A 15000-nucleotide genomic window follows, 5' to 3' on the forward strand; every position below is an offset into this window, starting at 1 on the left:
ATGTTAAAGAACATCTGGTTTCTTTCCTACAGCGATTGTGTTTAGGACAGGTCCAAGGCTGCTGAATACACTGCCTTTCAAACCACATGGTCCCATATTGGCATCGCTTATTATTATTAATTTGCCTAATTCAAGACACATATCGAATACTTTGTTCAAGAAATTACCCCCCAAATTATTTATAAACCAATGGGTGCACCATTTTGTTTTCTTGGTTATTTTTGCCATATACTTTCATATACAATCCACACCAATTGAACATGTGCACAAAAATGTTTATTGTAAATATCCTAGCATTGTGTAACTATCTGCATTCAATATGTACAGGACACATTTTTCCTTTTTATTTGTTTTTGCAAATTTGGCTCAATAGACTGTCATCAGCATCAAATTCCCTTGATGACCAGTAGACATTATACAAAAAAAATCTTATTTGTAACAAAGCATTTCCCCCAAATGAAAAAGGCCTTCTATAGTGCTAGAACACGAAAGGCCATAATTCTACTCCCTACCTGGCTGCAGTTGCTTGGCTATGAGCACCTGAGTCTCCTCACTCTGTGTAATACAGCTTTTGTTAAGCTGGTCCTGGCTTGCATCATTTCTCTCCCCCACCAACCCCCTCCACATATCAGGAAACCCTGAATCGGACCCTGGCCGGGTGTGGTGCAGGTCAGCCAGGCCTGTATCCATCCAGGTGTGTAGGGGCGTCCAGTGTCAGCTGCAATAGCTCACACACACCCCGCTACTCTACCGGTGGAAAAAAAGAGTCAGGGGATTCAGCAGCTAGTCAGAAACCTACACAAAATGGTGACATATTTGACATGATCTCACTGCTGGATTGCTTGTTTTTATTGTGAAACAAACAAACAAACAAAGTTTGCTGTAATCAAAAGGAGTCTCTCTTTACATTTCCTATATATTTCTGTGTGTGATACCATAGGCAGATATATATATATATATATATACCTCCCTTTTTTGTCCTCACAAGCGAACAAAACGCAAGCTATGCGAGCATCTTGCGATCAGCCGATATTGATCTATGCAGTCATCAGACAAAACACAGGCCCATAGGCTCCCCTGGCTTCTCTTAAGTGATGTCTTTCTCTCTCCCTTATAGCTGGGTGTAGTTTATATGCTCAGGCATTTAACAGTGGGGGAAAATGACTGTTAACCTCTCCCTTAAGTGCTTGCATCTTCTCATTGGTGGAACTATCATACATACCATTCGAATGGCAACAATTTCTATAGTCACCTCAGTGTTGAACATGTTATTGATGTGAGCTTTTCAATCAGTACCTGTAGATTTACCTCAAGGAAATTTCCAGATGACACACCATTTAATATTTGCATACTGAGTCACAATATTTTAAGAGACCTCATCAATCCAACCAAACACAATCAAAGCCTTTTTATATACAAAAGCAATAATCCCGTAGCTCATGGTATGGCTTAATGGCACTATCAGTATCACCACAACAGTTTGCTTTTGTTGTTCTTCAAACATTTTCACAAACTCACACACACATACACACAGGCATTCGGACATTTGCATGCACTCACTATGCACAAAATGCTCAATTGGATATCAGGGACTTTCTCTAGTTTCATCATAAATGCACAGTCAGTGGGTAGCCTTATTCCAAAGAAGCTGGTTACATGGATCACATGTGGCAGGAAAATCAGACTGAAGGAACCCCTTGTTTGATCATGGTCAACACTTTTTTGGTGCTGTCAGATTAGTAAGCCACACACACATCACATGAAATACATAGCAAATCTAAAGAGACCCCAGTGCTCCTTTGGTCTGTGTGCTGTGTCAGATATCATGCACAATTATTGAATGTGAAAAGGAAGGGATATGTGAAAAAACAAGGAACGAAGGACGATTTGTAGATGACTTTCTTCACTTTGCTGTGCAAGAGTACACTGCTTTGCTTAATGGCTTTTCTAAACAGAACTATATGTATTTGGTAATTGTTTGTAGTTACTAGTTCACTTCAAGAAGCTGTTTGCGGTTTGTCTGCTCAAACCGTTTGGCGGCACAAGCTGGACTTTGTTGCCATGAATGAAACAACATGTTTCAGGAAGAAAAAAAAATCAAGAGATAATTTTAAGTTAATCTGCATTATATTTCCCTTGAATGTGTTGTTTTATCTTCACTATACAATAAATATTCTAGTGAACTTTTTATCGAATGACTAAGATATTATGCTAGAGATTGTTGTACAAATTTGTATTCTGCATTCACTAAAGTAAAGATATTGGCTTTTACTGTGTAATATAGGTCCTCTCGCTTATTCTGTACAAACTGAAGTGGGCAACTATGAATCTGATGTGACTTTGTGACGTCCATCATGTGAAGTCTCCAATAACAGAACCTGTCAGCTCAATTAAAACATCAATGTACTCCCAAATGAACATTCTATGTGCCTTCATACTGGAGTGAGGCTGCAACTTTCAACTTCACTTTTGTCATAGAGCCTATAGGAAGCCTTAAACACAGTGAAGCAGAGACAACCACGTTGATCTCTAAAACTCACTGACTGTCTTGAAATGTAACACATGGTGATGTATAGACTAAAGAGTTGTATCAATGATAAGCCATATGTAGTGTGCAGTTATGAAGTAAATACAATAGCCTACAGAATGTGATGAGTCAGGTGCCACATTCTGGGTGATAATGAAAATGTCCAGCAGATGGGGCTACAGATACCTTGCCCATCTCGGTCTCATCAATCAGTCCCAGGTAGCCTAGTCTACAGATGTTTAGGTGGAATTTAATGTAGCCTAGGTCTATGTAATATTCCATCATATTACCTGACATTATCATAGGGGTTACACGCAATTGATCTTGCAATCACATTTGTCATTAGCCTATTTTATTCCACATTGTTATTTGCACTTACGGTCAAGGTAAAAAAAAAATATTAATTGACCAATACAGTCACCTCAATAAATCGAAACCTAGACATTAAAAAAGGTTCCGTTTACTGGACATGATTGTGCATTAATTGGCGCTTTCAACCCGCCCTATCACCTGCCGACTGACTGAAACTGGTCACACGAGGAAGTTAACAGCCAGTCTGCCCAACTGATGCTCCAGATGCTTTCGAACAGGTGAGGCAAGGCGGCAACAGTGTTTTTTCCTTCTTGAGGACACCTTGGAATTGAAGAAAAGAGGTAAGCTCACCAAAAAGCCAATATTTATTTGATGTGTTCAGTACTTGTAACTATTGCCTACTTTCAATTTAGTTTACATTCCTACTTGGAACAGAAAAAAATGTTTTTTAGACACTGACACTGACTAGGTTACGGGAACAAAACTGTGGGTGATCGTAGAAGTGACTAAACTCGCATATTTAGCTATATTTTTCAGATTAATAGACTAATACGAAAAAAGGAAGCTATTTCAGGCTGTTGCAATGAAACGAATAATTTATGATTTAATAGCCTACACTTGACAATTCAGCCTCCCCTAAGCATGAGAGGTAGGCTACATGCTTGAAGCAATGAAGTCGCCTATAAGAGGCCTATAGCCTACGTTTCAAGAGGGTGAAACTTTTAGGATTCTTTTTGATCAGGTGTCTGGATTCTAGGAGAGACGGGCTAGCTATACTGGTATTTCTTGATAGTTCAGGAAAGCATTAGGCCTACTCCTGTTCATCTGATGGCAAATGTAAAGCACCTCCCAATCTGCGATATCACCTTATCTGTTTCACATAGGCTACTTGAAACAGACCATTACTGTAGGCCCCTACCATCGGAGAAAATGACCACTTGTGAAAACTGGTGTTTTAGCTCGCATCATTTCTTGTCTCTCGGGGAACACCACAAACGAACCATAAACAAACAGACTGATATTTCTGAATGTTGCCTATATTTTTCAGTAGACCGAACCACGAACCTTATGTTACTATACTGTTGTGTGTGTTGAGCTGGACTATCAGAGATAAAGGAAGAAACTCCCTAGTGACTCCCCAGTAATGTCACTATTTAGCCTACTGATATATTTAGGCCTAATTAAGACACGAAAAATGGTTCCTCTTTGCGTATTTCACCCACATGACACATACCCAGCAGTATTTTTCGCTTGCATTGCATCTGTTTCCTTTGAGAAGTGGCCTACAGGATAGGAACAGTTGCAGCACAGTATCTGTCCAAGTAATATAGTATATATAATATAGCTTAGTATAAAAGTTTATATAACCTTCAGCCCATGTTCAATTAATTAGCCATAATTGTCCTACAAGGCTAGTTGCCACAATTAGACCCTATGGAGGATTTATTTAGGTAAGAGAAAAAAGTTTGTTGCACAACCGCGGAAGACTCGAATGTCCAGTTTGCATCTTTGTTTTCAGCTAACACCCCCACCCCAGTCAGCTCTAGAGGCACAGACGACCATACAGCATACATAACAACAGCTATTTAAAGCAGCGAATTACAAAAGATGATTTAATTGTCCAGTGGCAGTAACAGTTTCTGTCTCACAGACAAAAAAAAAAAGAAACAAATGTGCAAAAGGGCTCAACAAGGCTTTAAGGCTATCATTTTTCTTTCTTGCAAATGTAAACCTATGTTAGAACTAAATGATATATGATATTTATACGTGAATATGAATATCAGAAGTGATATTGCACCACTTTTAAAGTATTTTTAAAGTAATTGCAAAAATACAAAATGTTGCCTTGTATCTCCAGTATGTTACAATTACAATGTGGAAAATAGTTTAACTATTTATAACTAGATATACCACGTGACAGTACATAATATGACCACTGCACAGTGCTGTGTATACTGTCCAAAAATGCTCCCCAACTTCTATCCAACCCCCTACTCCTGAAGCTCCTGGTAAATACTGTTACATACTCTCCCCTTGGTTGCTCGATGATTGTTGAAACTCAAATGTTTGCACATGTATACGTGTTAAATGTCCAAAATGTTCAATTTCTGTGCAAATACAGTATATTCGTTTGCTAAAACAGCCGTTTGCTAAAGCAGCCGTGGCCTTAGAGGGGCAGTCGAGGCCTACTGGTTAGCGATTCGAACTTGTAACCGGAGGGTTGCCGGTTGGCTGAAGTGCCCTTGAGCAAGGCACCTAACCCCTCATTGCTCCCCGAGCGCCGCTGTTCACTGCTACATTAGTGTGTGCTTCACCTCACTGTGTGTTCACTGTGTGCTGAGTGTGTTTCACTAATTTATGGATTGGGATAAATGCAGAGACCAAATTTCCCCTCACGGGATCAAAAGAGTATACAGTACTATACTTGCAAGGTCCCAAACCTGTGTGTGTGTGTGTGTGTGTGTGTGTGTGTGTGTGTGTATGTGTGTGTGTATTTCATGTTCCCATTTACTGTAACATGTGGAAAAGTGCAAAGAAACAAATAGTGCAGATAAAAGAGTCAGCAATGTCACATGACAGTAGGCCCACAATAGGCCCTCTCCTCCATGAAGCTGAGTAGCTGTTCCCAAACTAATTTAATGCACAGATACACATGCCCACATCCCAAAGCAGTGATCATAGGGCTCCAAATAGATATAGAAATGTGTCTGTTACAGTGACCCGTATGGACAGCATTGCATTCAAAGATTGAGCAGTGATTCAGCATGTCTTATTTCGTAAACCTTGAACCTTCACATCACAACATTGGCACGTCTTGAAATAGTGAGACATGTCAATTGCTGTGCTCTCCACTGATACAATTTCAGGAAATTTGGCATAGCCTACATCTAAAGAATGGAGTACCGATGCAGTATGTCAAATTTCATATTCATATTAACATTGACTACCAATGCAGTACATTCAAATATGCCTCTTGTATATACTTCCTCATTTTGATCATTCATCTTAGAGTGTAAAAACACATGTTCTAGTTCTTCCTGGGTGACTGTTGTTGTTGCACAGTATGGGACATTATGAGTTACAGCTCTAGACGCAGTCATTATGTTCTAATGTATGTTGTTTGCATACCACAGAAAAACAGGTTTGTGCATAATTTGTGTGTGTGTGTCTTTGCATCTGTATACAATAATAATGAATGCTCATAATTTTTGCAGCCATCACCCATTTTGGCAACAATGTATAGTAGTAGTTAAAGATCTTGTTTTGTCACACCTGGTATCATCCTATTCATTTCAAAGTATGCAATATGGTACGACAATAGGAACAACATGCAATTATTTCACCAGACCTCTTTATTGTTGATATTTTGTATTTTGCTGTGCTTTTCAAGCGCTTTCTATCTTGTTTTAGTACAGATTTGAATGTGAATATCCTTAATAATCTTCCCCATTATGTTCCATTCCATCAGCATGGATCCTGCCAAAAAGAGCACGGCCTGGTCCAACTTCCGAGACAAGACCAGAGCCCAGTTCAGCAACATCAAGATTGGCAAGAAACCCAAGAAGACCAATCTGAAGTATCGTCGGAGCATCTCTGTCCCCGACCTCCGGATTGCACTCCCATCTCAGCCCTCTGCCCTGGACACGATAATCCAGACGCCCAATGATGACAGCATGTTTTTTGACGGTGCCAACAGCCATTTTTTTTCTCAGTCCGTGGTAGACAGCGGCTCGTCCAGCCCCACGTACTCGGAGAACTCCTCCGTTCCAGATGCCCCCTTCTACACCAGGTTTGCCGCGCCGCCCTCTACCAGCTCTGCCCCTGAGAGAGTGCCTAACCCGGGCATCAGCGCCACCCCGATGAGATTGGAGACCGACACCTTCTCGTGGCTGGCGGACGGGGCCAGTGTCCCGGCAGAGAGGGTGGCACAACAAGCGCCTCCAGAGACCCCGAGTGCTCCTGTCACAAAGCCACCTATGCCCGCCGAGAGACAAGTTTACCCGGCCTATCAGACGCACGCCCCTGCCCCAGTAGAGAGATCCGCTGTGGGGCCAAAGGTCCCCCCCGCTTCCCCAGAGAAGAAAAGAACGCCTCCAGTGTCCAGGACGATCATCCCACCGGACAGACTCTCTCTGCCTGCAGAGATATCCTCCTCCTGGGCTGGTCCCACGGAGTCAGGCAACAGCACTCCCTCAGAGGAGCACGTCCCGGAGATGTCCTGGGGGATGGACAGTGATCTGCTGGCCATGATGGAGCCAATGTCACCCCCATCCAGAGAACTCTTCATCACAGGGTCTGCAGAAGATGTACCCTATGTGAGTACTTCATGGGCCATAGTGGTCACTGCCAGTTAGTTTTGACTGTGTAGTGTCCAGTAGGAAAGGTTTAATGGCGCCGTGATGATAGGTGACTGTGGACAGAGGTCCTTGTATGTTTTAGTGATATCTTGTAGACCATGTTTTGTTGACAGTTGTGGGGTATTTGTAATGTAATTGCAGTCTCCCTAAATGCCATGTTTGTAAAAGGAACACATGTACTGTAGTTTGCTAACTGAACTCCACTTTAATAAGGCTATCAATAAGGTCACCAATATGTTGCAAAAACCAGGTATACAATTTCAGTAGCTTACTATCAGATTTGTTTAAGCTATTAAGGCAAACAATTAAACAAGATGTCTATGCAGTCTACATATTGCCATCATTTGATTTAATTCATCCATGATCCATGTTATAGTCATATACTGATTAGGGGTGTTAAGGTACACGTATTCGTACCAAACCGTTTAGGTACAGGACGTTAGGTTTGATACAGAAGTGTACTGAATGTACCAAATGCAGTCTTTTTTTTTTGGCTTCCGGACTAGATTTTGAGTTCCTACACAATTATATTAAGTGGTGGACCAATATGTCGAGTTGAGTCAATAAACATCTAAAAACATTTGACACCTTTTAAAAATACTATTCCCGTTGCACATCAGCAATAGAAAAGTAATTTTAGGTTAGGAGTACCTACAGGCTTACTGTAGTGAACATTAACCGAACCTTGACCTCAAAACTGAGGTACACACCGAACCATGAATTTTGTGTACCGTTTGACCCCTAATACTGATGATATGATTATATGTCCTTATCTTTTCTTCAATAGACTCCTTTATTCAATGAAACCAGTGATTATGACACCAACTCCCTTCAAGACCAAGTGGAAAGAAGTGTAAGTTGTTTTTGTTCCACTTTCCTTTGAAAACCTGCTTTACTACTTTTACATAGTTAAGGTCATAGTTAATGGTTTGGGTAGGGTAGGACTGGCCCGGGTCAGATCTTGGCCGTGACACATGATGTTCCCTGGTATGTGTTTGTGAAGCAGAATATCAATTTGTCAAATTGTTTGGCATTTTAGGATGAAGTAACTTTCACATGACATGTACTGATTTAGTAAACATGTTTATCAAGAGCACATGGAAAGTTTGGTTTGATCAGAATGTGCATGATGGATCAAAACATTATCTTCGAGTCAGCATCTTGCTTTACTGGTCACCTGACATGAACGTCACCTGACAGGAACATCACACTGGATGCTGACCACACTGACACAGTGCCACAGTTACTGATGGCCATAAATGATTAACAGATGGACAGAGGAAGTGTGTAATGAATGAAGTGTGTTATCCCACATAAGACTTCCTCGTACTGTATGTATAGGTAGAAAGTCCCTTGGCAGGAAATGTGACAAATAATGGAATTATTTAAGATGGGGCCAGAAACAGAAAGAGATTATCAGAGAGAAAGACGTATTTTCTGACTCCGATTGAGTCCTGCAGTTGGTCACCAGCTCCTCCTTGTGTAAAACCACACAAATGTGTCATGCTGAATGACGCTGACAAACTGGTAGAATGTGTCATTGTCAGTACGGAGATGTTGCTCATTTCCAGGCCTTTGTTGTTCTGTTGACTGAGCGTCAGTTAACCGTCATTGCAGAATAGCAGCCAATGACTGACTGTTTTGTAGGGCTTTGCATTACCTGTATATTTTTGATTTTGTTCAATAACTGAGAAAACATTCTTCTAAAAGTCTTTGAAGCTTCACAAAAACATACATGCTTACACACACATGCACACACACATGCACACACACACATACACACACACGCACACACACGCTCGCACGCACACACACACACACACACACACACACACACACACACACACACACACACACACACACACACACACACATGAACACACAAGCAACAACAACAAACTGGGAAGCTTTTGTAGAAATGTTTACAGAAACTCTCTGCTGTCCATGGCCTAAACATTGTGCTTCATTGTGATTGACAGCATGTGTTTGTGTCTGCAGAGCTCAGCTGTCAGCTTAGATCAGCTGGCTGCCAGTGGCCAGAAGGTGCAGTACCTCATTACCATCAACCTCAAGGAGGGCAGGAACCTGGTGGTGCGAGATCGCTCTGGTATGAGATAACACGCGCGTGCGCACGCACGCGCACACACACACACACACACACACACACACACACACACACACACACACACTAATGCAAACACACATGTGCGCGCACACTAGGGGTGTAAATCGGAGTCTTCATGACGATTCGATACAATATTGATTTCTTAAGCCAATGATTCGATTATTTTCGATACTTCAGAATTCCCCACGATACGATTCGATACGATTCAATACTCAATATTTTTACATGATATGTGGGTGATTCTCCAACTATGGTACTTTTTCTGTCCTTGACATATATTTAAAAAAATAAAAAACATTTCCACTTTTTTATTTTTTTCACACTTACTACATATTTAGGGGAACCTATATATAAAAAATCATTGTTCAATTATGTTGTTTTTTATAAAATATAAGACATTTTATATGCGTTTTTTACTATTTTGCCTCTGTCCCTAGGCCAGACTTTGGGTCTTCGACCTTATCTCTCTTAAAATCTAATACTGATATAATTTTAAATTCAAACAGAAAGTATGCATTATAACCCAATTCATTCAAATCTACTATTTGTTTTTATATTTCTTTTCGATTTGGCATATTTTAAACATGTTAAACACTTGTCCCTTGGGTTCACCGTCATTTCCACACCTCTGCATAAAATGCAATCCCAGACTCAGTATTCTAGATTTGTATACTCAGTAACCATAGCAACTGACACTCCAGAGGGATCCACATGGCTGAATGAAAGAATAATCCCAGCAGAGGTTAATACATAGGAGATATATCAAGGTAAATATGAGAAATACCGCGAGTATGTTTATTGTACGTCATTTCTGAACCGCTCATAATTCATTCCGATGGGAAAAATTCTGGATTTTTACAATTTCATTAGGTGTAATTTGAGATTATTTAATGCTAACTCTAAAACTAACACTAACAGGCTAGTCAAACATGAGATATTAGAGGGAAAGTGGGAAAATGTAATTTCCACGACCGTCTTTTCCACATCTGTCTCCATGGTAGTGATAGGTAGACAGGTTGGCTTGTTTTTGTTCGGTTGTCGAAATGACCATTGCTTTTGCCATTGTCTGGAAAAATGTCAAAAAATACATATTATTCCATAAAAATCAGCACAGCCAACTCCAGGGCAGGTATCTAGGCATACTGGGGAAACAAATTATGCCAGTAATATTTTAATTAAAAATGTTTCATTTTCTGAAAATGTTCAGGTCCAAAAAGTACCATAGTTGGAGAATCACCCATCTATGAAGTTTCAAATAAATCAACAAAAGTTCGGAATGTAGGAGCAGGTATCTAAAGCCTTCGTTATACAGCCTCATGTCTTTGCATATAAAAAAAAAAAACACCCGCAGCTTAGGAGTAGGTAGTGCGCTTACATCGGAGCCATAGACAGAAAAAGAAAGGTCGGAGCTGATGCTGAAAATAGATAGGCAAACAAACAGGCGGCAAAATAAACACATTAATCGATACTCTTGCGGACGAATCGATGCATTGAATCGCCGGCTGCATAATCGATGCATCGATACGAATCGATTAATATTTACACCCCTAGCGCACACACACACATACACAAACATGCCCTCCAAAAACATCTCAACAGACACAAACACACACACACACACACACACACACACACACACACACAAACACACACACACACACATACACACAGTGATGCCAGTAACGCGTTACTTAGTAAGTTAGGCTATTTTTACCACTTTTTTCAGTAACGAGTAATGTAATGCGCTACTATTTACAAACCAGTAATCAGATTAAAGTTACTTATCTAAGTTACTGTGCGTTACTATTTTTGTCATTTTCCTTAATAAAAAGATATATTCTTTGCTTTCTTCTTGTCTTGGGGATTAATGTCATGTAGGCTATGCTCACGTTTTCAGCATGAGGACAATTCACGTGCAGCGACACAAACGAAAACAACAATGGAGGGTGGAGGGAGAGAGAGAGATGCACATTTCATCAGTCATTACTTTGAGCTTGTGTCAGCTAAACATGACAACATTAAGGTACATTGTACATTCTGTGCTGGCAACAAAGTGCTGTCTAGCTAGACATCCCAAGTCTCCCGAAGTTTTGGGAGTCTCCCACATATTGATAGCGGCTTCCTGACGCCCGCAAATTACATAAAATTTCCCGAAACCTAGAGCGAACAAGAGCACGCAAGCCAGACCGGACTTCAAATCAAAGATTCTAGAATCTTTGCTTCAAAGTGGTGCGTTTGTGCCTGAAGCGCATCCAAGACAGAGAGCATCCTGGTCTGTTTTGCTAAATCAACCAATCCGTTTTCAGTGTAAGTGCTTATATCTATTTTCTCCCATACATAATTAATCAGTTCAGTCAGTGTATCTAGGAACAGAAGCGTCATGGCAGCGTCAGTGCCCCTCAAAAAGGAAGATTTAAGACCCATTTCACATCAGACTACACAAAAGTGTACCCAATTGTCTTAAAAGATTAAAACATAATGATAATCTTGCACACTGTACTGTTTGTAACAGCAACTTTAGCATTGCTCACGGCGGGTTAAATGATTGCAAAAGACTTGTTGAGGTGAGTTTAACAAGTGTAATTTCATTTGCATATTACTCAGGCCTATATAGGCTACAAGATGGCTAGTTGCCAAGGCTACATGAAAAAAAATTGTTATAGTAAAATCTACATATTTTACTATAACAATTTATATCAATAGGCCTTCCTTATTTGGTGTACTTAGACATTATTGAACAAACATCTGCATTTCAGTATCTAAATAGGTTAGGTTGGGATGTCTGCTATACATTGCTGTTAAAATGCACTTCCAGTATAGTGAGTATTGGCAAAACCGGTTATCATTTTTATGTTGAGGCATTGGGGGTGTTGTCGGCAGCTGCTGAAAGTAACTAATAAAGTAACTTGTAATCTAACATAGTTACTTTTAAAATCAAGTAATCAGTAAAGTAACTAAGTTACTTTTTAAAGGAGTAATCAGTAATCAGTAATCAGATTACTTTTTCAAGGTAACTGTGGCAACACTGCATACACACACACACACAAACACACACACACACACAAACACACACACACACTTTAAGCACACTAATGCAGACCTCCAAACGCAATACATATTGTTTGTTATTTAAATGCACTACATGCAAAAAGCCTTGAAAAGATACCAAAAACACCACAATACACAACACAAAAAACACACACCCATACACACACAAACACACACACATTCCAAAAACAACTCATGCATGGACAGCCTTAACCCATTTACTTCTAATATGCCTGCTAAAAACGCCTATAGAATCCTATGGCATTCTAGACTAAATAACTTTATTTCCTGAGGGTTTTCTGAAAAAATACTAAGAATTGTCAACGTCTACCAAAACCTTAATATCTAAGCCTCTGTACACCTAGAAACATGAAATAAAAAGCATGCTGCGCTACGCAGCAACCAGCTGGAGACTCAATGCTGCGCTATGCAGCAACAGGCGGGAGATAGAATGTTGCGTCATGCAGCATCCAGTGCGACAGGAAGTTAATTATACCACTGCTTGGTTGAATTTCCTTTTGTGATGCGGTGTTTAGAACGTCAATTATGTACAGAATCCTGAGATATGCCCACTTGACAACGAGAGAGATGAAACAAACAAACAACCATCCATTTAGAACTATTAACTCCAGTTTGCCCTGCAAGTTGAGAAATTATTTGATAAGTGGCGGAAAGAAGTAGTTCTATGAACAAGACAGTTTTAGTAATTCAAATGTTTAAATTATAACAGCAAATGAACACAACGTAAGTGGCAACAGTGGTATAAGTGAGATAATGGACTCAATGGCGTTCGGTAACAGAAATTAAAGGTGTACTGATATGAATGTTGTTACCACCTTGAACTTGCATTCATTTCTGTTAACCGAACGCTATGTCGTCTGTTATCCCTTACTTACAACTATAACAATATGGGTATGTACATTGACCAACGATAAGGAAAGTCTCTCCTCATGTTGATGAATTTTATGTCTAAAATTTGATGGATTCTGATTGGCTGTCAGCTTTTTATTATTCTCAAAATCGCTCTGAGAGTGATCCCCAATGATATTGTTCTTCATAGTTTATGTGTGCAAGTTGTCACATATTATTAGCTAAAGTGAGACTTTTTTGCCGTTATCGTTAATAGTTATCGTTCTTGGTGTGAATGGCCCTTTAATCCATTTGTGGTAGTGTGGCTGTCCTTTCGTTTTTGTCATTGTTTTTTTTTTTTTGGTGCCAGGGTGTGTGTGCATGCGTGTGTGTGTGTGTGTGTGTGTGTGTGTGTGTGTGAGAGAGAGACACAGAGAGGAAGAGCTCTCAGAGAGAACAGTATGCACACCATCTGGCCCTGCCACATTCCTTCTCTACCTGTGTTCAGACATTAACTTTTTTTTCCCCCTTACTTTTTGTCGTGCAGAGCTCGCTCGTCGTACAGTAAAGACGGGCGGTCCTTCATGTCACCTGCTGTGTTGCAGCATTTGGGCTCTCTGACAGCACTGATAGATTGGTCCTCTTCTTCATTACCATAGAAAAACCCAGAGTCAGGCACGGGGAGGAAGGCCGGGGGTGGTGGTGGTGGTGGGGGGGGGGGGCAGTGTGGTGGTTGCTGGTGGTTGTGGGGGTGCTTTCCAAGTTCATGCGTTTTTTTTTTGTCGCTCCGCTTTCGCTGAGCTGTGTTCGGTTTTGCTAAACGATGCGGCGGTGGGGTGGGACCGGACCCGCTCCCCGCAGGTGGCCCCTTCTCACTTTCCGCCTTGGCGGCGCAGCAGAGGGCTCGAGTCGCACGCCGCTGCCACGTGTGATTTGAACGCCGCCGCTTCATCGCACCCAAATTATCATAATCGGCCTCCGAAACAACACACGCCCGACCCAGAGCGATGACATCTGGTGGGTCGGACGCGGGTTTCCCATCTGATTGATTTCAGCAACAACCAGATGTAAGGGGACACCGGCAGCAGTTTTCCTCAGTGATGACTGCTGTGTTTTGTCAGGCTTGTGACTGGGTCAGTTAGTTGTCAGGTCACAGACACATTCATTATTTTTTTTTAAAACAGCATGCCACGACTGAGGTCCTATACCGGTGCCAGGCGTCCCCGTCAAGAATAGCGGGCGTGATCCCTTTTGACTGGCTAGGAGCTCAGGGACGTACACACCGACACTTTAGAGGAGTTCACTCATACAGACACACGCACACACACACACACAGGCATGCGGTCAGACCAGAAACTCAGTCAGTGTGTCCTGATGTTGCAGCGTGTCGTTCCCAGTAACCCTGCATGGGAAAACATGTTTGACCAGCTCTACATGCATCATGGGTGGAGACTTACAGAACACCTGATCTACTTGTTTTCATTTCTTTAGATGGGATTTTAGTATCATTGAGTCAATAATATCCATATAAAACCCAAATACCACTGACCTATTCAACTGCCATATGACCACGTATGGATTTTGACACAGAAGATTGACAGAAACTTTATTAATACTGAAAGATGTACACTCAAGGTGCTGGTGCAAAGTGCAAAGTCAGTCAATGAGCAAATTGTCTCATGCATGAACTAAATATATGATATAATGTGTGGGATCATTGGACTAAACCACCCAGGTTTGTGGGTAGGATCTTGCTTATGGGGTTAAATTAGCACATAGAT

At 40.9% G+C, this 15000-nt stretch overlaps 2 protein-coding genes across 7 annotated transcripts in view; both read left to right on the top strand.

Moving 5' to 3' along the window:
- Nucleotides 1-2279, top strand: part of mef2aa (myocyte enhancer factor 2aa) — a 97129-nt gene extending 94850 nt beyond the window's left edge. For all 6 annotated transcript variants that reach the window (XM_076262309.1, XM_076262301.1, XM_076262317.1 and 3 more), the window contains one exon: nucleotides 1-2279. This exon is cut by the window's left edge and continues 2001 nt beyond it. The gene's annotated coding sequence lies outside the window, so the exon portion shown is untranslated.
- An 813-nt stretch (nucleotides 2280-3092) lies between these two features.
- The window catches only part of mctp2a (multiple C2 domains, transmembrane 2a), a 52624-nt gene continuing 40716 nt past the window's right edge, over nucleotides 3093-15000 (top strand). The window contains exons 1-4 of the mRNA XM_076262342.1: nucleotides 3093-3180; nucleotides 6309-7155; nucleotides 7985-8050; nucleotides 9196-9304. Coding sequence (XP_076118457.1) covers nucleotides 6310-7155; nucleotides 7985-8050; nucleotides 9196-9304 — 1021 coding nt within the window. The 5' untranslated portion in view covers nucleotides 3093-3180; nucleotide 6309. The remainder of the gene's footprint in view (nucleotides 3181-6308; nucleotides 7156-7984; nucleotides 8051-9195; nucleotides 9305-15000) is intronic.

The sequence above is a fragment of the Alosa pseudoharengus genome, unplaced genomic scaffold (assembly GCF_046254945.1).
Source record: "Alosa pseudoharengus isolate Yale_2024_CS ecotype anadromous, Long Island Sound unplaced genomic scaffold, YU_APseudo_1.1 YU_APseudo_1.1_scf_10, whole genome shotgun sequence".
Lineage (NCBI taxonomy): Eukaryota > Metazoa > Chordata > Actinopteri > Clupeiformes > Clupeidae > Alosa > Alosa pseudoharengus.